Consider the following 20695-nt stretch of genomic DNA (forward strand, 5'->3'; position numbering starts at 1 on the left):
ATGTAATAAAACATCCAAATGTGATTCATCATGGGGAAAGGAGACACTGACTAGGAGTAGAAGATTTAGATTATATGAAAATTAGGAGAGATGTTTTTAAAGGTGGGGAAAGAAGTGGTGAAGAGGTTTAGGAAGGAATTCCAGAAGTACGGCCAAGTCAGCTGAATGCACTGCCATTGAGAAAGGAACTGCAGAAGGTGGGGGAGGCACAGGAAGCTCGAGGCAGAGGATCACGGGGCATGGGCTGGGAGATAAAATGGAAGAGGTTGTAGTGATAGGGAGGATGAGGCCATGGAGGAACTTGTAAAAAGGACAGGATTTTGAATTCAGTAGACTGGGGGACTGGAATCTATTGGAGATCTGTAAGGACATGGATAATAGACATGTGGGACATAGTTTGGGAAAGGAGCAAGCAGCAGAGTTGTGGATGAGCTGGGGTTTCTGTTAATGGCATGACTCATTGACACAAAGTGCATTGAATGGGTCAAAATCCTGGAACTCCCTTCCTAACAGCACTGTGGGAGAACCATCACCACACGGACTGCAGCGGTTCAAGAAGGCGGCTCACCACCACCTTCTCAAGGGCAATTAGGGATGGGCAATAAATGCCGGCCTTGCCAGCGACGCCCACATCCCGTGAAGGAATTTTTTTTTAAAATGTTCACCTGGGCCTAGAATTTCTGCCAAAACACAAAGCAGCCCATAACTCAATAAATGCTCTCTATATTTATTTAAACATTTTTAATTCTTAAAAAATAATTGAGCAATTTCAAAGTGATTCAAGGGTTTAGATGAATATTATCAAATCTTTGAATTTAGCTCTGGGGTTTAAAAGGCCACTGAACCCTGAGATTACATTACTGATTTTAATCATTCCTGGATGTTCACCATATTATATCATAATGTGAATCATGCGACAATACACTTCTGAAATTGTGACAATATATTTCAGCCAATGTAATTTGCTGTCATCAATAGAGTTTTCATTTTTTATCTCATAGACTATATTAACCAAAAACAATACAGATGCTAGTGAGTAAGTAAAAGGCTGCAATTTAATCTCAGGGTTCATATGACGTCCATAAACTATTTGGACTCTACTCTTGTGGTTTATGATGTTATCCGAAACCTTCAATTAAATTACAGCCTTATTACTCACTTCCTACTATCCGTAATTGTTGTGTGGAGTACTGATGGTAGCTCTCACTAGTGGACAGTTACTTTGGGTACATGAATGATTACCGCTGAATCTGCTGATTCTGCCACTACCGCACTGTGTTCTTTTAAAACACTTTTGTTTTTATTTTAATGGCACCCATAAGGGCCAAGGGATGATAGTGCGAATAATTAAATGTGGTAAGATGTAAAAAAGACTCAAAATATTTGGGATGGTTAGGACAGGCAGTTAGTCCACTGTCCTTTTAGCTCTGGAATCTGGGATTAAACCCAGCGCAAACTGATAGGATGAAAATTTCCTTGTCCTATTTATAAATAATTTGAGGCAGTCTCAAATCAGTTCCCAATGGACAAAAATTCACAGCAAGGAATGTTCTCTAATTTGACACTAATGATCAATAAACTGGTATCCCACTGAAAGAGATCACAAGGATCGCTGATATAGAAAATGGAAATATCATATTGGTGCAGTGAGAGTTATTCTGTGAACGACTTAAGGCATATTTGGGGAAGAATTCTTCTGCGTGTTATATGTAGCGAAATCATAGGCACATAGGCTTCCTGGCCCTGCCCTAAGGAAGCCAATCAGTTTTCCAGCGGATCTGAGACAGGCAGGATCAGAAATATGCTTGGGCATGTGTGGCACAATGTCCCTGCTTCCTCCACTTTTCTAGAGGGCAGTCCCAGTAGCATAAAATGCACCTATATGTGGGCAGGTATGCAAATAATGTGAAAATGAGGGAAACCTGGCCATATTTCTCGCTATTTGTCCAGTTTGAAGGCTAGATGCAGGGGCTGCCTCTCGGAGCATAGCCATGTACAGGCCCCAGCAGCAGCATGCAAAATGTTGCCAAACAAGCCCCCTGAGTCCCGTCGCAGCAAGTTTCCGCTCAACACGCTGGCAGAGGCTGGGGATCCTATCGCCAGCATACAAATGATCCTGGGCTAGAAAGTCAGCTGGATTCAGAAGGGCATCCCCTTGGTGGGTGGGAAACAGCTGGCTGCTAATCGGAAAGCCTAGACTATTGTTTATAAACTGAGGAAATCTACTCCCATTGTTGGGGTAGAGTGGGGTTGTGTGGAGGGAATTTTGCTCTGCATCCAGCTCTGAGATGCCTGGAAGTGTTTGAAACTGATGCTGGGGCAAAAAAAAGGATCAATCTTCCATTTGCTAGCGCTGACACACTTCACCTTGATAAGCACTGAATTAACCAAAACATAAATGCTTTAAAGACTTGCTGATCTATTAATATTGGAATAGTCTGTGTATGATGTATAATGGAGGTGAAATTGGTCTATGACAGGAGCACGAAACAGGCTCATCGCGAATTGGCAGCCCGTTGTACACCACTCCTGATTATCTCGAAAATCGGGCACGGTGTAAAATGGGCTGCTGATTCGCTGTGAGTTTTTTTTGTGCTACTATCATAGACCAATTTTGCCCCCATTATTTGCTTCAGTTGGGTGAATATTAATAGTAACATCAATACGCACAGTAATGCAACACTGTGAGCTCTATTCAGGAGGTCTTCAAGGATGAACCAGGTCAAAACTGCAGAGCTAAAAAAAATACAGTAACTCTATTCTATAACTACCTTTGTCTTTTAAACAGGAGTTTTAGTCTCCCAATTCTCAACAAATCACCATGAAACACATGAGTCAGAAGAGATTCACTAAGATGATACCAGGGATAAGGGGCTTTAGTTATGGAGAGAGCCGAGAGAAACTGGGGCTCTTTTCATTGGAGCAAAGAAAATTTGGAGGAGATCTGATAGAAGTTTTCAAAATTATGAAGAGTTTAATAAGATAATCAGGAAAAACTATTTCCATTGGTCAGTGAATTAGTAGCTAGAGGGCATTATTCTACACACTACCTCAGGTAGATCAAAGCCTCTCCAACAGTTCAACACATGAACAATGAATACAAGTGGAGGAATGAAGGGAGAGACTAGGAGAGTTAATTTTACATGAAGCATTATTATGGACATGGAATACTCTATCAGAAACACTGGTGGAGGCAGAATTCATAATAGCTTTTAAAAAGGAAGTGGCTAAATATTTGAATAAGAAAAACTTAAAATGTAGGTGAAAAGGGCAGGGGAATGGGACTAAGTGCATAGCTCTTTCAGAAATCTTGCACAGGCACAATGGGCTGAATGACCTCTTTCTGTATTGTGAAATGTTATTATTGTATGATTCTATAAAATAACCAGAGTTATTATCCAGCTTTCATATCGTTTTAGTTTAAATACTTTCAAAGCTATTCCTTCAGATCAGAATCTTAATTACAACCTAAGCAATGTTAGTCCATGGGGAAACTAAGGGCTTCCCGAGTTTATTTGTGACAAGAGGGTGAATCAGAAATTCTTCCAAAATGTCATTAGTTTTGTGATGGTGTTTGTAGTGTTTATACATGCAAATAAAAACTATGTCATGCAAAAAGTTTGAAGATACTGCTCTGGTGAAATTCCCAATTATTAATTAATGCACATTTTCAACTAATAAACCATCCCTTATTTATTCATCACAGAGTACTAAGCTAGGCATGCAAAGTTCTCCTCCCCTTTCCTGATAATGTAACTTAACATAAATGTCACAGGAACAGCTGTTACTATCCCAGTAAAATGTTTTTTTTTTAAATGTCTTCTTTTATGATTTTTCTTCTCCTCCATTTGCGTCACATTGTGTTACAGCTCCTATCTACTCCTAAACCTTCGATGATACCACGCGGAAATTTGGCAGTAGTGTGAGAGCAAGCTAGGGTTGACTCTCCTATTGATTTTACCACCCTACTTGTTGTGGGAACTGGCTGGTCTCCATTCTGCGTTCTCGTACAATGATACATCTCAACTCAGGAATGCAATGCTTGAGGATGGTACCTGTCACACCAGTCATTAGCAACCCAATGCCCTATTATAATGTATTGCACCGCTATGCTGCATTTTGTTCTTACACTGAGTACAATAATCTTAGCTTTCAAACAATTGAGTAATTGCAACTAAAAAAATTTAGCAAATTTGAAACTTGTCTCCTGTTTAAATGATTATCAAGATGGCAGATGTCTATATCTGGATATAGTAAAGAGCAATATCTAAAATAATCAAACACATCATTCATAAAATATCTGTGCATATTATGTTTGAATATTAAGTATACATACCCAGTCCACGATTAATATCTTGCCTATATTTAGCTTGTGTTTCAAGTACTTGGCAGTAATTGCCACAGAATTAAAAAAGCAGAACCCCCTATGGAATAGAGAAAAGAGAGAAATAAAAAGGCAAATCTGTCAGGAAAATGGTTATAAATAATGATCTGGGGCATTTTTTAAAATGCTATATGATCTCTGTGGCCATAAATCTGCTTCTGGGAGTACCTAGAAAGCTTTTCCTTTTGGGTTTTACAGCCATCTGTTAATAATTAGAGTGTTGTAGAGGCCAGAGCTATGCAGGTGACTGGCAGTAACCCCAGCACTGTTAAAACAGGCAATGCCTCTGGTACTTACATGGCAGTGGACTCTTCGGCGTGATGGCCAGGGGGTCTGACAACAGCAAATCCATTCTATAAAACAGAAAATAAATACTGGTTTAATCTAATGACAGATTTCCGTGGGCTTTGAAGCGTTTATTTTTGTTTTAGTGCACGTAAATCGAAGGTTGACTGTGATGGAATAAACAGAACATTTTTCTATTCTGCATTTACAAAGTTCTCAGCAGTTCATAGAACTGGTAAGCTGCCATTCCTACACCAGCTAAAGTAGAAAATTAACCCCCCGCGCCCCCACACACAACAATTACTTTATATGCAATTGAAGGGAACCAGAACAAACAAAAAGAAAAAAAAAGAACATTGTCAGCACGGGGGTAGGTTTTTTTTCGGTACACTGTGTGAAGTGTTTCATTATAAATAGGTGTAAGATTTTGTTATAATAAAAGCACAGAGCAAATCTGGTCCCTATTTTTGAACAATCTACCATCTAAAAGGGAGCTCAATGCAACAAAGACCTGCATTCTTATAGCACTTTTAATGTATTAAATGCCCTAAGGTACTTTACAGAGTAAAGAAAGAGGAAGGGAACACCGAGCTGGGGAAGAGAGAGTTTCGCAGGGATGACTGAAGGCTTTGGAAGAACAACGGGTACTGAGAAAGTTTCTAAAGAAGGAGAGAGAAGTAGAGGGGCTTAGGGAGGATGTTCCGGAGAGCAGGTCTCGACGGCTGAAAACTCTGCCATCAATTGTAGTATGAAGGGAATACATCAATGGAATGAAAATCGGGTGGGTTCTATAATGGATGGACGATCCATTCTTCCAGATTACCAGCCATGCGGTGAAGACAAAAATTTATCCCATTGAATCTTGAGGTGACTAAACCACAGATAAAGGTTTCAGTGTTGGAAGGGCTAAGATAGGGGTGAAGGCAGGTAATGCTGTAGGGATGAAAAAAGTGGTCTTGGTGATGGGGAGAATGAGAGTTTGAAGCTCGGCACAGGGTTGATGTTTTTCAAGGTCTTGTTCTGCCTGAGTGAGTGGACAGGAAGGGAGATAAAGCAAGTGAGGAGGTTTGTGGTGGGCATCAACATGGCTTTGGTCTTTGTTCAGCTGAAGCAAGTTATGACTCATCCATGACTTGATGTCAGGGAGGCAGCCTAACAGCACAGAGATGGTTGTAGGGTCAAGAGAAGTGGAGGAGAGGTAGAGATGAGTGTCATCCACATGCATATGGAAGCTAACTCGTATCTACAGATGGTGTCACTGAGGTGCAGCATGTAAATGAAGAAAAGAAGAGAGCTCAGGATTTTGACTCCTGTGTGTGGACAATGAGTCAGAATCAAGCACGGCTGTCACCCTTCACTGTGGAGTAGTCTGCTGACATTTGCTGGTCAGGTTTATGCATGAAGAATGACCACTTGGGAGGTAAGGGATACCACTTGGGATTCCCCTTGCTACTAATTTAACAGAGGCATATAATTGTTTAAAATAAATGTGTTAAAACAGGGGAAAGAGGAAATCATATGAATGCACAAAGCATGCATCTGCTAATATCAACAAAGGTCATTTCTAGGTTATAAACTCTCCTAATATCTCTTTAATTTATCCATGACTGCCCCTAATAACCTAAGAACATGAGAACATAAGAAATAGGAGCAGGAGTAGGCCATCCTGGCCCCTCAAGCCTGCTCCACCACTCAATCAGATCACAGCTGATCTTCAACCTCAACTCCTCTTTTCTGCCCAATCCCCAAATCCCTTGATTCCGCTAGAGTCCAAAAATCTATCTATCTCAGTCTTGAATATACTCAATGACTGAGCATCCACAGCCCTCTCGGGTAGAGAATTCCAAAGATTCACAACCCTCTGAGTGAAGAAATTCCTCCTCATCTCAGTCTTGAATGGTTGATCCCTTATCCTGCGACTATGCCCGCTAGTTCTAGATACTCCAGCCAGGGGAAACAACCTCTCAGCATCTACCCTGTCAAGCCCCCTCAGAATCTATATGTTTCAATGAGATCATGTCTCATGCTTCTAAACTCCAGAGAATATAGGCCTATTCTACTCAAACTCTCCTCATAGGACAATCCCCTCATCCCAGGAATTAATCTAGTGAACCTTTGTTGCACCGCCTCTAAAACAAATATATCCTTCCTTAGATAAGGAGACCAAACTGTATGCAGTACTCCAGGTGAGGTCTCACCAAAACCCTGTACAATTGTAATAAGACTTCCTCACTCTTGTACTCCAACCCCCTTGCAATAAAGGCCAACATGCCATTTGCCTTCCTAATTGCTTGCTGTACCTGCTTGCTAACTTTTTGTGTTTCTTGTACGAGTACACCCAAATCTCTCTGAACACCAACACTTACTAGTTTCGCACCATTTAAAACCTATTCTGAATAACCTGTCTTGCTGTTTCATAGAACTTAAATTGTCCGAGTTAGTTCTGAAACTTCCAGAATTCATTATTTCAGCATTAGTTTAAGAGTCATTCCCACCATTGGGTTACACCACTGAGCCATCCAATCTCTTCTCAAAACTTGGAAAACAATGAGGAGATGCTATTTTCAAGTTTTGGCACCGAATTAGTGTGAGTGAAAAACATTTCCTTGGGGCTTCTCCCACTGCATCGCCGTAACTTCAACAGAAAGTCCGTTGATGCGTGAAAGGGTTTTTTTGCCAAAGTTACAGCGACACAGCAGGAAACGTCCCGAGAAAATCCATAGTCTACTCTGGCCTCTATTTCTAGCCCTTGAAATTATGCTTTACAAATATTAGCATACAAGCTCATAACACAGTTGTATGATTTTTTTTGTTTGGTCAAAATAACAAAGCAGTTTCATGTTAATGTGCAAAATGCTTGCGTGCTAATGTTCACTAGGTGTAATTTCAAGTTTATAATTTAGTAATGAATCATTTATTAATATAGAAAGAATATGAATCACCTATTCATATAGGAGGGATACACTGATATGGAGGATTTTTATTCTAATTAACGCACCATATTAAATGGTGAATAAACCAACAATCTGCATCTTCTTAGAAGGCAAAGCAGGCCTGGTTCCTTTCAGCGTGTAAATTTCTGCCTGTGTAGTGTTAATTACAGCAAAAGAAAGTTTCAAATATATAAAATCTCATTAGGCAGACAGACGAGGAATCCACTCCTGGGAACACTCACTCACAATGCAAAGCTTCCTTCACACAGTCATTCACATACAGGTGGATTAAGTGGTATTGCCCTATTTGTACTAATGCTCAGTTCGGTAGGTGAACATCAGGTGCTGCATATACACGCGACATGTGCTTGCATATAGAGACTGTTTCTGGAGAGGTTAATAAAAGTAGTAAGAATTGACAGCGGGTGTTACAGGAGGAAGATTACTGCAGTGAGTGGTGGGGAGAGGAGGGGAAGGGATAAGGCACCAATGTGTACTAAAAAATGTGGTTCCTACTGGCATGCATCTGAATCGACATTGGCATAAGACCTACACTCTAGCTAGCACGGATTCAGATCCACAATTTACATTGTGAAATGGAACCCAGACTTGGTCCAGTTGCAAGGTAAATTTCAATTTGCCGCTATCAAGTGGTATTTAACAAACGCAGCCATTAATCACATGACAATTAAGAGATTTGCACTGAAAGTCATTTTTTTCCCCGGAATCATTCCCACCTTTACCATCCCTCTACGTGTTGATAGGCTGGGTAAAACATCCCAGTATACACCACGTACCATGACTCAGCTGAGAAGAGAAATACTTGCTCCATCTGGAGCAGGTCACATAAAGCCTATAGGCAAATAGGAGTAAAATTTTCACACTACTTGGTCCCTATAGGCTCATAACTAAGCATCTTATTGAACCTATTACGAATCATGGAATTATTCCCGACCAAACAATATCAAGGCATGCTTCTGCAAGGCAGTTTTGCATTGAATCAACTCTTACACAAAAAGGATAAAGCAACAGGCATCATCTATTACTGAAGTAACCTGTTTCAGTATTAGGAAATTCAAAATGCTTTTTTTTTCAAAAGCTGCATGCAAGTTCCAGCAAAAGATAAGCATTTCTAAAAACTGAAGATTGAAGATTGTTACTAAGAGTTAGCTACAGGAGCTTTGGCAACTATGGAATGTAGATTACGTAGTCTGGTCCAGAGTAAATGGTACAGGGATAAAGTTTTTTTTTAACTTAATTGGGATGGAGAGCCGAGCTGGCAAGAATTAGTCCTACCTTTAAGCAGTAGGGGGAGGGGAGGTCTCAATGTGAGGAATTATGAAATTAGAGAGTGATTGCGATGTGGCATTCCCAGAGCAGGAAAGAGTACACCTGAAAACATTGCTAGTAATTTATTATACAGTGGAACAAGAGCCCTTATTCTGAGTTGGGGGAGGGGCTACTAGAGAATTGTTTAAAGCTTTAGCAGGAAGATTGTTTTAATTTATAGTCAGCGGGATAAGAAGGGGTAGGGATGTGACAGAGGACATACGAAAAAGCAAGAATTAATTTTGTTTCCAACCTATGTTCAGGCGACTTCTCTACTCTCTCACAGCTCTGTAGGTATGTGCTAGTCTCAAGATTACTCTCCAGCCTGAGAGAACTCTGCAACATTCATTATAAAAAGAGAAAACATACAGATATTTCCTGCTGGTAGCCTGGGACCTTAAGGTCAAATTGCAGCCACATAGGGTGTATAGTTTCCCCTTAACCTGTCCACCCAAGGACTGACTAACCAACTCATCACAAATTTACTCCGCAAAAGAATTCCACAGTATAAAGGCAACACCGTACGTGTGAAGGTTTTTTATTTTAAAGCAGTGCACCGTTTTATTGCTCTTCCTATTTTTTATATGTTTTGTTTTGTGCTGCAATAAAATCTCAACAAAAGAACTGAGTTAGAAAAGCATAAACAGATTCTATCCCATTCACAGTAACCTTCAACTGGGTCAAGGCTGTATAAATTTAAAACTCCTTACCAGGCCCAGATTTGCCACAGACTGCTTGCACTGGGAATATTTTTTTTTCAGGAAATAAAGTTTACCGGACATTTTAGTATATAAAAAAAGAGAAGTTAAAAGAACAGTAGGAGGACAATGAAGTGTAGTTACAATTAATCTATTTCACAGTGTACCACAATTCTGTGGGCCGTTACCCTACAGATCAACAGTTTCTCAGTCAACCAATTCATTTCCCAATGAGCAGGCCTCACTATTTGATTTAACTTTCTCTGTCTCTTGTTTCCTCAATAATTCCCACACACAACGTTGCTGGACCTCACCTTTAGCTCTCCAGAGGCCACTTTGGAAGCCAGCTCAATGACACAGCCAACGGCCATGCGTGCAGCACTGGACGAGTGCATCTCATTCCAAATGGTGTCACTGTCCACCTGAGCAAACAGACAGCAAAGAGAAACAAATCTGTGAGGGAGGGCTGGCAGGATGACAGCCAAAGTACAATAACATTAGTCTTCCTTCTTGGCCAGCTGAACGGACCTTCTGGACACGGGTTGCTTATGCTTTTTTATACACAACCATGTCCAATGGAAATACATTCCTGTCATGCCTCACTGCCATTCAATGTTTAGACTTCATTACAAACAACATTACATGCATGGGCCGGATCTGGCTTACTTTGCAAGACTGTTATATACAGGCCACAGTAGTGGTTTGATATGAGCCAGGGGTCTGTGGTATGTGCATGACTCTGTTATACAAGTGCCAAAGAAATTGTAAAGAAAACCAACTGAATGTTTACCACATTAGATACTAACAGAAAGCACACTCAGCAATTTTAGAAGCATCCTTTAAAAATGTTATTTTACCTCCAGTGTTTTAGTCACACAAAACAATCTAGTTAATTAAATTATAGTGCAATCAGTAACTAGATTATGCCTTATTAAATGTATCTGTCTACTCATCACATGTAAACATAAGACTCTAGTACTAGTAACCCCCATCCATTAATAAAAATATCAGTACATGCTGACTTCCATATTTTTTATAATTTATCGTAATCATTTCACTTGCAACATTATGTTATTGTTAAAGCAGTAATGTATTTTTTATGAACAATATCACTTAGAAATTAACTAAATACGGCAATCACCGATTATATTAAACTGACATTTTATTATTGCTGCTTGTTGAAGAGTGATATTCAGCAGTAGAAGTCCTTCAGTTTATTTACAGTCAACAGGAAACATGATTAATAGTCATTGTATTTGTCTTTTGACCTCACCTGGAGTACTGCACACAGTTTTGGTCTCCTTATCTAAGGAAGGATAAACTTGCCTTAAAGGCGGTGCAACGAAGGTTCACCAGATTAATTCCTGGGATGTGAGGGTTGTCCTATGAAGAGAGGTTGAGTAGAATGGGCCTATACTATCTGGAGTTTAAAAGAATGAGAAGTGATCTCATTGAAACATATAAGATTCTGAGGGGGCTTGACAGGGTAGATGCTCAGAGATTGTTTCCCCTGGCCAGAGCGTCTAGAACTAGGGGGCATAATCGCAGGATAGGGGGTCGGCCATTCAAGACTGAGATGAGGAGGAATTTCTTCACTCAGAGGGTTGTGAATCTTTGAAATTCTCTACCCCAGAGGGCTGTGGATGCTGAATTATTGAATATATTCAAGGCTGAGATGGATAGATTTTTGGACTCTAGCGGAATCATGGGATATGAGGATCGGGCAGAAAAGTGGAGTTGAGGTCGAAGATCAGCCATGATCTGATTGAATGGCGCAGCAGGCTCGAGGGGCCATATGGCCTACTGCTGCTCCTATTTCTTATGTTCTTATGATGCTGAACACTTAACAGGTTCAGCTGACTACAGCAGTACCGGACTGAGGAGCAATTTACTAAGCAGTTCATTTTTATTATTAAGATCCTTGAATTTACAGAGAAAGGATGAAGAAAGAAAAAATAGGTATGCTAATCTGTACTGTATGATGACATGATTTCAATATGACTGGAGTATTTTAATTATGAACAGGATGAACAGTCATTCGGATGCAGCATCTCCTGAAGGTAGCTGATGAGATCTGTGCATCGTTAAATACTCCAAACTCATTGGGTAATTCAAGAATCCTGGGGTAGAAATTGGTCTTTGTTGCGCTGTTTTACAGGCCTAAAATGGGGGATAAAAGGATCAATTTGAGGATGCCTGAAAAACGTCCTATCCAAAATTGGGTTCTGCCATTTATCGGACGTCCACGGTGGCTGCCTAAAACAGACTTTGGGCCCCTTGCATATGCTAATGAGGAGCTTAACACCTGTTTAAGGACCCTAACAAGAAATTGGGTTGCTCCGAGTGGACCAGGCTTTGGGCCTGCTCCGCTCAGGTTTTCTGGACATGGATGCGGCCTAGCCAGTTGCTGCCACTGAAAAGGCTACAGCAAAGGCTATGGGCCCTGACAACATCCCAGCTGTAGTGCTGAAGACTTGTGCTCCAGAACTAGCTGCGCCTCTAGCCAAGCTGTTCCAGTACAGCTGCAACACTGGCATCCACCCGACAATGTGGAAAATTGCCCAGGTACGTCCTGTCCACAAAAAGCAGGACAAATCCAATCCGGCCAATTACCGCCCCATCAGTCTACTCTCAATCATCAGCAAAGTGATGGAAGGTGTCGTCGACAGTGCTATCAAGCGGCACTTACTCACCAATAACCTGCTCACCGATGCTCAGTTTGGGTTCCGCCAGGACCACTCGGCTCCAGACCTCATTACAGCCTTGGTCCAAACATGGACAAAAGAGCTGAATTCCAGAGGTGAGGTGAGAGTGACTGCCCTTGACATCAAGGCAGCATTTGACCGAGTGTGGCACCAAGGAGCCCTAGTAAAATTGAAGTCAATGGGAATCAGGGGGAAAACTCTCCAGTGGCTGGAGTCATACCTAGCAGAAAGGAAGATGGTAGTGGTTGTTGGAGGCCAATCATCTCAGCCCCAGGGCATTGCTGCAGGAGTTCCTCAGGGCAGTGTCCTAGGCCCAACCATCTTCAGCTGCTTCATCAATGACCTTCCCTCCATCATAAGGTCAGAAATGGGGATGTTCGCTGATGATTGCACAGTGTTCAGTTCCATTCGCAACCCCTCAGATAATGAGGCAGTCTGAGCCTGCATGCAGCAAGACCTGGACAACATCCAGGCTTGGGCTGATAAGTGGCAAGTAACATTCGCGCCAGATAAGTGCCAGGCAATGACCATCTCCAACAAGAGAGAGTCTAACCACCTCCCCTTGACATTCAACGGCATTACCATCGCCGAATCCCCCACCATCCACATCCTGGGGGTCACCATTGACCAGAAACTTAACTGGACCAGCCATATAAATACTGTGGCTATGAGAACAGGTCAGAGGCTGGGTATTCTGCGGCGAGTGACTCACCTCCTGACTCCCCAAAGCCTTTCCACCATCTACAAGGCACAAGTCAGGAGTGTGATTTAATACTCTCCACTTGCCTGGATGAGTGCAGCTCCAACAACACTCAAGAAGCTCGACACCATCCAAGATAAAGCAGCCCGCTTGATTGGCACCCCATCCACCACCCTAAACATTCACTCCCTTCACCACCGGCGCACTGTGGCTGCAGTGTGCACCATCCACAGGATGCACTGCAGCAACTCGCCAAGGCTTCTTCGACAGCACCTCCCAAACCCGCGACCTCTACCACCTCGAAGGACAAGGGCAGCAGGCGCATGGGAACAACACCACCTGCACGTTCCCCTCCAAGTCACACACCATCCCGACTTGGAAATATATCGCCGTTCCTTCATTGTCGCTGGGTCAAAATCCTGGAACTCCCTTCCTAACAGCACTGTGGGAGAACCGTCACCACACGGACTGCAGCGGTTCAAGAAGGCGGCTCACCACCACCTTCTCAAGGGCAATTAGGGATGGGCAATAAATGCCGGCCTCGCCAGCGACGCCCACATCCCGTGAACGAATAAAAAAAAAAGGAAAGTGGAATTATTTTTTAAATTTCTATGGAGCCAGGAGCAGCAGGAGTGCTCTTCCTGGCTCCACAGTACTTCAGACAGCTGCTGCCGGCAGCGATCGGTCCCCCTCCTGCTATCCTTCCCCCACCCTCCCGGGATTTACCTGTAGGCAGCTGCTGGTGAGACAGGCAGCCCGAAATTGAATGCTTCCATTCGGCAAGCGGTTCCAGCCTAAAGGAATTTCTATGCTCCTATTTGTCATATGTCAACGTGAATGAATGGAGCAGACATAATATTTTATGAAAGAAGCAACACTGCCTTATTTTTAAAAAATAACGTTGGGGGGGCATCGTATTTTGGATCCATTAAATTGTACAGTGCTTGAGGACAACTAGAAAATGTACACAACATGCAAAATTTAACCCATTCACCAACACATGTCTGTGTTTTAAGCTGCAGTTCTAGACTGCATTTGCTGCTTGCACTGTAAACTTCATTTTTCATTTAAAGAGTCTTATCAGTATCTCTTTTTTAAAAACCATACAAAATATTGTGGTATAATTTTGCTTTTCATTAGTTTAGCTTTGTAACAAAAAGTGCAGCTGAGGTAATTGGGATGACGCACTCGTTTTGCAGGCAAAAATGCCAAATTGGCATCGGGAATGCACGCACACACTTCGAGCGTAATGTGCGTTGGACGCTATCTTGGTAAAGGCATTTGCGCACACGCAGGTAATGAACGCCGGCAGCATGTAAAGTAGGGAGAATATGCTGTCGATCAGTGTGCAACACTGATTTAAAGGGACAGATGCGATTTTCAAACTCAACACTCCAGCCAATGCGCTGTCTTAACCTCACACAGCTAAACAGGCCTCAAACAGCATGAAGGATACCCCACTGCCAGCGCTATTTAAAGGGATCATGCAGGAGTTACAGGTTAGTTGCTGTATTATTGCTTCTAGCTGTTCTATATTTGAATATTAGGACTAGGGGACATAACCTAAAAATTAGAGCCAGGACCAGCAGGAGTGAAGTTAGGAAATGCTTCTACACGCAAAGGGTGGGAGAAGTTTCAAACGCTCTTCTGCAAATGGCAGTTGATGCTAGCTCAATTGTTAATTTTAAATCTGAGATTGATAGATTTTTGTTAACCAAAGGTATTAAGGGATATGGGGCTAAGGCGGGTATATGGAGTTAGGTCACAGGTCAACCGTGATCTCATTGAATGGTGGAACAGGTTCGAAGTGCTAAATGGCCCACTGCTGTTGCTATCTTCCTATGTTCCTATAATAAAGTTTCAATACTCTACAGAGAGTGGGCTGGCTAGTTGACGGGCAACAGCAAGGGCACTGGCAGAGCGGCAGGAGTGGGACAGGAATGCCGTCATCCTGAGAGAGGACAGCAAGTTCATGTTCCCTGGAGCCACTGCCACTTGCTGCCTCCTGTTATACACCGCCTTCTCCAGCACGAAAGCGGGACGTGTGTCAGTGAGTGTCCTGCAAGATGTTAGGGTGATGTGACTGTCATGTTTGAATAGCTGCCAGTGTGTGTGACCTGTGAGTTGTGGATGTGCAGCCTGCAACAATGGTAATGTGTGAGGGTGAGAGGAAGCATCTGATTGGAAGAGTTGAGTTATGATTGAAAGAGTTTGCTGGTATGTGGGTGATGGGGGGTGTAACGCATGGTGCTAGTGGTGCAGTTGGTAGGAGATGCTACTTGACAGTTGACCTCACTCACCTTGACCACTCATGTCAAAGCATTGAACTTCTTCCTGCACTGCATCCATGTTCGTGGTGCTATATGCCTAGCATTGACTTCGTCCCCTACTGCCTCGGGAGCATATGTCTGGAAGGCCTCTTGCCCCCCTCTGCAGATATAGGATGCCCCTCCTTCTGTCCACCTCTTGCACCAAGGCCTCGAATGCATCATCAGAGATGATGGTGCAGGCTCTCTCGTAGGCCTGGTACAAACTCAGATCGGCAGATTTGGTGAGGTCTGGCATACAGATTGGAAGATGCAGGATTTAGTAATGCGCAACCTTTAGTCAATGTTTTAACAGAACTCAACAGTTTGTAAACATAGGGACGGGACCTGCATCTGTGTTTTACGTGTGCGATGTCTGATCTCCGTTCAGACTCCATGCGAACCTATATCTTACATTTTTCAAATAAGAGATGCAGGCTGCCTTTAAGTGGTGCGAGCCGCTCGCGATATCTGAGCCCCCTGTTGGTGATCAGCCACTCAACAGCGTTGGCTACATGCTGCAATCAGGTAAATCATCAGGCAGCTCGAATGTGAAGTCCTGCCTGCATTTCAATGACCGGGCCCAGGGTTAATCGCGCACCGTGACCCCTGTGCCCGGTTTTGGGGGTTATCCGATATAACCCCCACTGAGTCTGCTAGTGGCAATAAGTTGCAATATTTCACAGTCAGGTGGCTTTTTCTTGGCTCCTAAAGACAAGGGTCAACAATGGGAAATTAAACTCTCTTCCACCTTGGGCACTCAGCATCTGCATTAAGCATTCTCCTAACAAAAAGAAAGGAAGAACTTGCATTTTTTAAATCTTTTTTTCCTAGCAGGTGGAACATAGTCAGCTGCAGAGTCGAGCTCCCTTTACATTGTTCAATAATATCCCCTAATTGCAACCTCAGAACAGCACCAGTATCAATATTTCCATTTTGATACCAACCATTCTTGTGGCCCCGCTGTGTGAGATTGCCAACAATTAATGTCAGATTATGGATAGTTTTGTGCTGTGGGTTCACTGAGAATTGGGTTGAGACTACCCAAACATATTTTACATAGAACTACTACAACCAGCATAACAGGACTATCAACTTATCATTCTGTACTTGATTCAATCCCAGACCCCTGATGTGAAAGACAGTGTCCAAACTGACTACATCACCCACTCCATGGGGCCGATTTTCGGATGGCGGAGCGGGTGCGTTGGGGGCGGGGAGCTCCTAAAATTGTATAAATCCGGAGCGGGTTCGGAGCCCGCTGACTTCCGAGTCCCCAGTGACGCATTCGGGTGCTCGCGCACCTCCCGAATGCGGGACTCCCACCGGCAATTAAAGCCGGCGGGATAATAATTTACATACCTTGACAGATAGTTAAGGTACTTGACAGACCTCATTGAGTAGACATTTTGGCAGGGGTGCAATTTTGAAGGACCCTCAGCGTGTTTCCCGTGCTGTGGGAAACACTCCCTGTTCTAACAGACGTGTTTCAGCCAGCAGCCAGTGGGAGATACAAAGGATTATTTGACAGGTGGGGAGAAAACCTCATTTATTTCAGCAGGGCACTCTGTCACTTCAGACAACGTTTTGGCTGCAAGACCTTTGTCTTTTCACTCAAAATTCTTACTTACCACCCAAAACTCTGCTGTGCAAACATATTTACCTACTTTGCGGACCCCCTCAAACTCACACCGTCAGGATGGGGGACACCATGGCTGCCTTCATCACTTCATCCGAGGACGAGCATCATCTCCAGCCTCGCCAGGCACGCATCCACCTCCGCCATGTGGAGCTCCACAACACAGTGCTGCTTCACAGGCACCTGCACAAGAGCACGGAGGGCAACAACAAAGAGAGCGAAGTCGCAGGAGGCACTACCCTCGCAACAGGGTCTACAGACTGAGGCTCAGCTTCCTGGACCTCTCTGAGCAGCAGTGCATTTGGAGACTCAGAGTCAGTCGCCAGGAAGTCACAGACATCTGCAGCCTCCTTCATGCCGAGCTGCTCCCGGCTGGGCAGCGCAGAATCTCCTTACCTGTCGCTGTGAAAGTCACCACTGCCCTCAACTTCTTCGCCTCCAGATCATTCCAGGGTGCCACCGGGGACATCGCCGGGGTGTCTCAGTCATCTGCACACAAGTGCAGAAGGCAGGTCACCGACGGCTTGTTTTGCAGGGCCTCGCACTACGTCAAATTCCCCATGGATGACCTCAGCCACTCAGAGAGGGCAGTGAGATTCCACGCTATAGTTGGCTTGCCACGGGTGCAGGGTGTAATCAATTGCACCCATATAGCAATACGAGCACCTCTACACGAGCCAGGACTGTTCATCAACAGGAAGGGCTATCACTCCATCAGCGCTCAGCTCATTTGTGACCAATGCAAGAGATTCCTTCACATGTGCGCCAGATACCCTGGCAGCTGCCACGATTCCTTCATCCTCCAGGAGTCCAACATCCTGCCCCTCTTCCACGCACCGAACACCCGCAAGGGCTGGCTCCTCGGGGACAAGGGCTATCCCCTGCACACGTGGCTCATGACACCTCTGAGGAAACCCACCACCGATCAACAGCGTCAATACAACGACAGCCCCATCGCTACCAGGTCTACAATTGAGCATGCTATAGGGCTGCTCAAGGTGCACTTCAGGTGCTTTGAACATTCTGGGGGAGTGCTTCAATACGCGCCACACAGAGTGGGACGCATTATAGTCGTGTGTTATGCCCTGCACAACATGGCACAAGAGAGGGGTGCCGCTTATGGAGGCCCCATCCACATCTGCCACCCATATTGAAGAGAAGGCGGAGGAGGAGGAACAACCCATGGGCAGAACAGCGGCTCACCTGGCTGCTTGTGAGGCCAGAGAGTCACTGATGTGTGAACGGTTCTCCTAACATCAGACAGTGTGAAGAGTCCAGTCCTCACCACCTGGATAGAGCAGCAGCCACAGACTATCTCAGCGATGCCCTCGCATCCCTGTGACAGTATCTCAGAGTTGCCCTCCCTTACCTGTGCCACCATTCCACTCATGCAGGAGTTGGACTCCTCCATCCTCTGCGCGATTGTGGAGAGTGCGCGTGGCACCTGTTCCAGCACCTCCCAAATGTGCTGCTGCCCCTCGATCATTCTCCTTTTAAAAGATGGTCCCCAGGGTTCAGCATCTGTGTCCAGCTGAGCAGAGCCTGGAGAAGAGTGCTCCCACCAATGCGAATTCTCCAGAGCTGCCCCTGCCACCAGTGTCTGCTCGTGCTCACATCTGTGGTAACTCACCATGTGCGACCCCAACTAACTGAGGATGGGGACCCACCGAGGTTTGTATATCAGCGCTGGTGGATGGCTCAGTCAGATGTGACGGTGCACCCTCAGAGGCTGGCAGGTCCTCTGAGGAGTCGCCTTCCACCATCACAGCGGTTGCTGAAGGCCCTGTAAGAGAACAGAAGGCATGATGACAGATGTTGAAATGCTGAAGATGGCAAGGCATGTTAACATCAATTGATAGTGTGTGTGCTAAATGTTAAAGTTCTGTCACCAGACGTTTGTTGGGTGCCAGTCTCGGTGACCCCAATGGATAGGCACTCGAGGGTGCGGCTCAGCTCCAGCGCCTCCTGCTCCGCGTCTGTGAGGATGACTAGCTGTTGTGGCCCCTCTCCGGTCCTTGCCCTCTCCCATGCATTCTGGGCTCTCTTCTCCTATAAGGGGAGAAAATAGAGAGGCGTGAGTGAGTGATGGTGACATGGCCAACCGCTGAATGCATTGGTTTGGGTGCAGCTGACCATGATAGAGATGCATCAGAGGGTGAGTATGCGACAGAGCCATGAGGTTGTATGAGGATTGGGTTGAGTGGTAGTGGTGGGATGAGTACTGGGGAGGTGAAGAAGTGGTGAGGAAGTGCAGGTAAGTTGAGGATGAGCTTTGAGTGGGTGCGAAGAGTGATCTGATAGAGTAATGTTGGCAGTGCAGAATGAGTTGGGGGGTGGGCGCGGTGATGTGGAAGATGGAATCTAGGAGAATGAGTAAGTGTACTCACTTTGGCTGACCTGGTTAGGTCATTGAAGCGCTTCCTGCACTGGATCCAGGTGCGGGAGATGTTGCTGCTGCTGGTAACCTCCTCTGCCACCTCGAGCCAGGCATTCTTGGTGGCAGAGACAGGCCACTTCCTCCCGTCTGCCGGGTAAAAGACATCCCTCCTCCTCCTCACTCCATCCAGTAGCACCTGGAGTGAGGCATCATTGAATCTTGGAGTAGACTTTCCCCTGGGCTGCTCCATTGTGTTATTTGGGTGTTTGCTCCAGGAGCAGCCATTGGAGGACTGCCCCTTTAAATAGAGCTCCTCCAGCTGACAGCCTGTGATGCGGTTGCGGAGTACGCCCACTGTGCACGTTTCCGACAGCAAACCCGGAAGCCATATTAAGTGGCTTCAATTTACCAGTGATCGTGTGGGGAACGGACGGATTTTACTGGGCGGATTACCCATGCGCCCAATCGCGCGCCCCGCTGCCATCCCGCCTCCCCGCTAATATCGGGGCCCATATGTGAGCCATATTTGACATTTAAATGGATGCACTACAATATTATTCTGGCAGAATTTAAAAATGAATTATCAATGAGTAATATGCAAAGGCAAGTGTGAGCATTAAATTCACCACAACAGAATCTTTATCCCATATTAGAGTCATAGAAGTTTACAACATGGAAACAGGCCCTTCGGCCCAACATGTCCATGTCGCCCAGTTTATATCACTAAGCTAGTCCCAATTGCCTGCACTTGGCCCATATCCCTCTATACCCATCTTACCCATGTAACTGTCCAAATGCTTTTTAAAAGACAAAATTGTACCTGCCTCTACTACTGCCTCTGGCAGCTCGTTCCAGACACTCACCACCCTTTGAGTGAGAGGCATTGCATGATTTACTGAAAGAGCAAAATTATTTTTTTTTGTTTAATTTTAATTAAACCTGCAGGACTTTTCTTTGATGAAGTTAAGGCCTGGTGTGTTTTTTTAAAATTTTATTATTTGTGTTTCAGAGTACTACACCCTCAGACTATTGGTCTCAATGGCCTCTTCACATGCTCATTTTCAAGTTCAGAGACAGGCATATAGTGGATCTATTGCATCTGTTCTTGCATAACATGTCATAAGGGAAATGGAGTCAGCCATCAAGACGGGTAGTAACGCACAGCTGCAGCTTCCCCATCCCATGACACACTCATTTTCAAAGTGGTAGGCCATTGGCATGGGGGTGGGGAAGCAATGCTCTGTGGATTTCCTTCTTTCAAATTGGCTACATCTTTGTAAGTTTTTAAAAAATTCCTATGATAGTGATTCTACTACTAATGAGTCAGTCTTGGATCTCG

At 44.4% G+C, this 20695-nt stretch overlaps 1 protein-coding gene across 7 annotated transcripts in view; it reads right to left on the reverse strand.

Moving 5' to 3' along the window:
• LOC137340905 (histone deacetylase 9-like) overlaps positions 1 to 20695 on the reverse strand; it is a 641963-nt gene that overhangs the window by 87406 nt on the left and 533862 nt on the right. For all 7 annotated transcript variants that reach the window (XM_068003748.1, XM_068003726.1, XM_068003718.1 and 4 more), the window contains 3 exons: positions 9944 to 10051; positions 4682 to 4737; positions 4337 to 4424 (listed from right to left, as the gene is read on the reverse strand). In XM_068003748.1, the coding sequence (XP_067859849.1) occupies positions 4337 to 4424; positions 4682 to 4737; positions 9944 to 10051 (252 nt within the window). The remainder of the gene's footprint in view (positions 1 to 4336; positions 4425 to 4681; positions 4738 to 9943; positions 10052 to 20695) is intronic.

This window comes from Heptranchias perlo, chromosome 2 (assembly GCF_035084215.1).
Source record: "Heptranchias perlo isolate sHepPer1 chromosome 2, sHepPer1.hap1, whole genome shotgun sequence".
NCBI classification, from domain to species: domain Eukaryota; kingdom Metazoa; phylum Chordata; class Chondrichthyes; order Hexanchiformes; family Hexanchidae; genus Heptranchias; species Heptranchias perlo.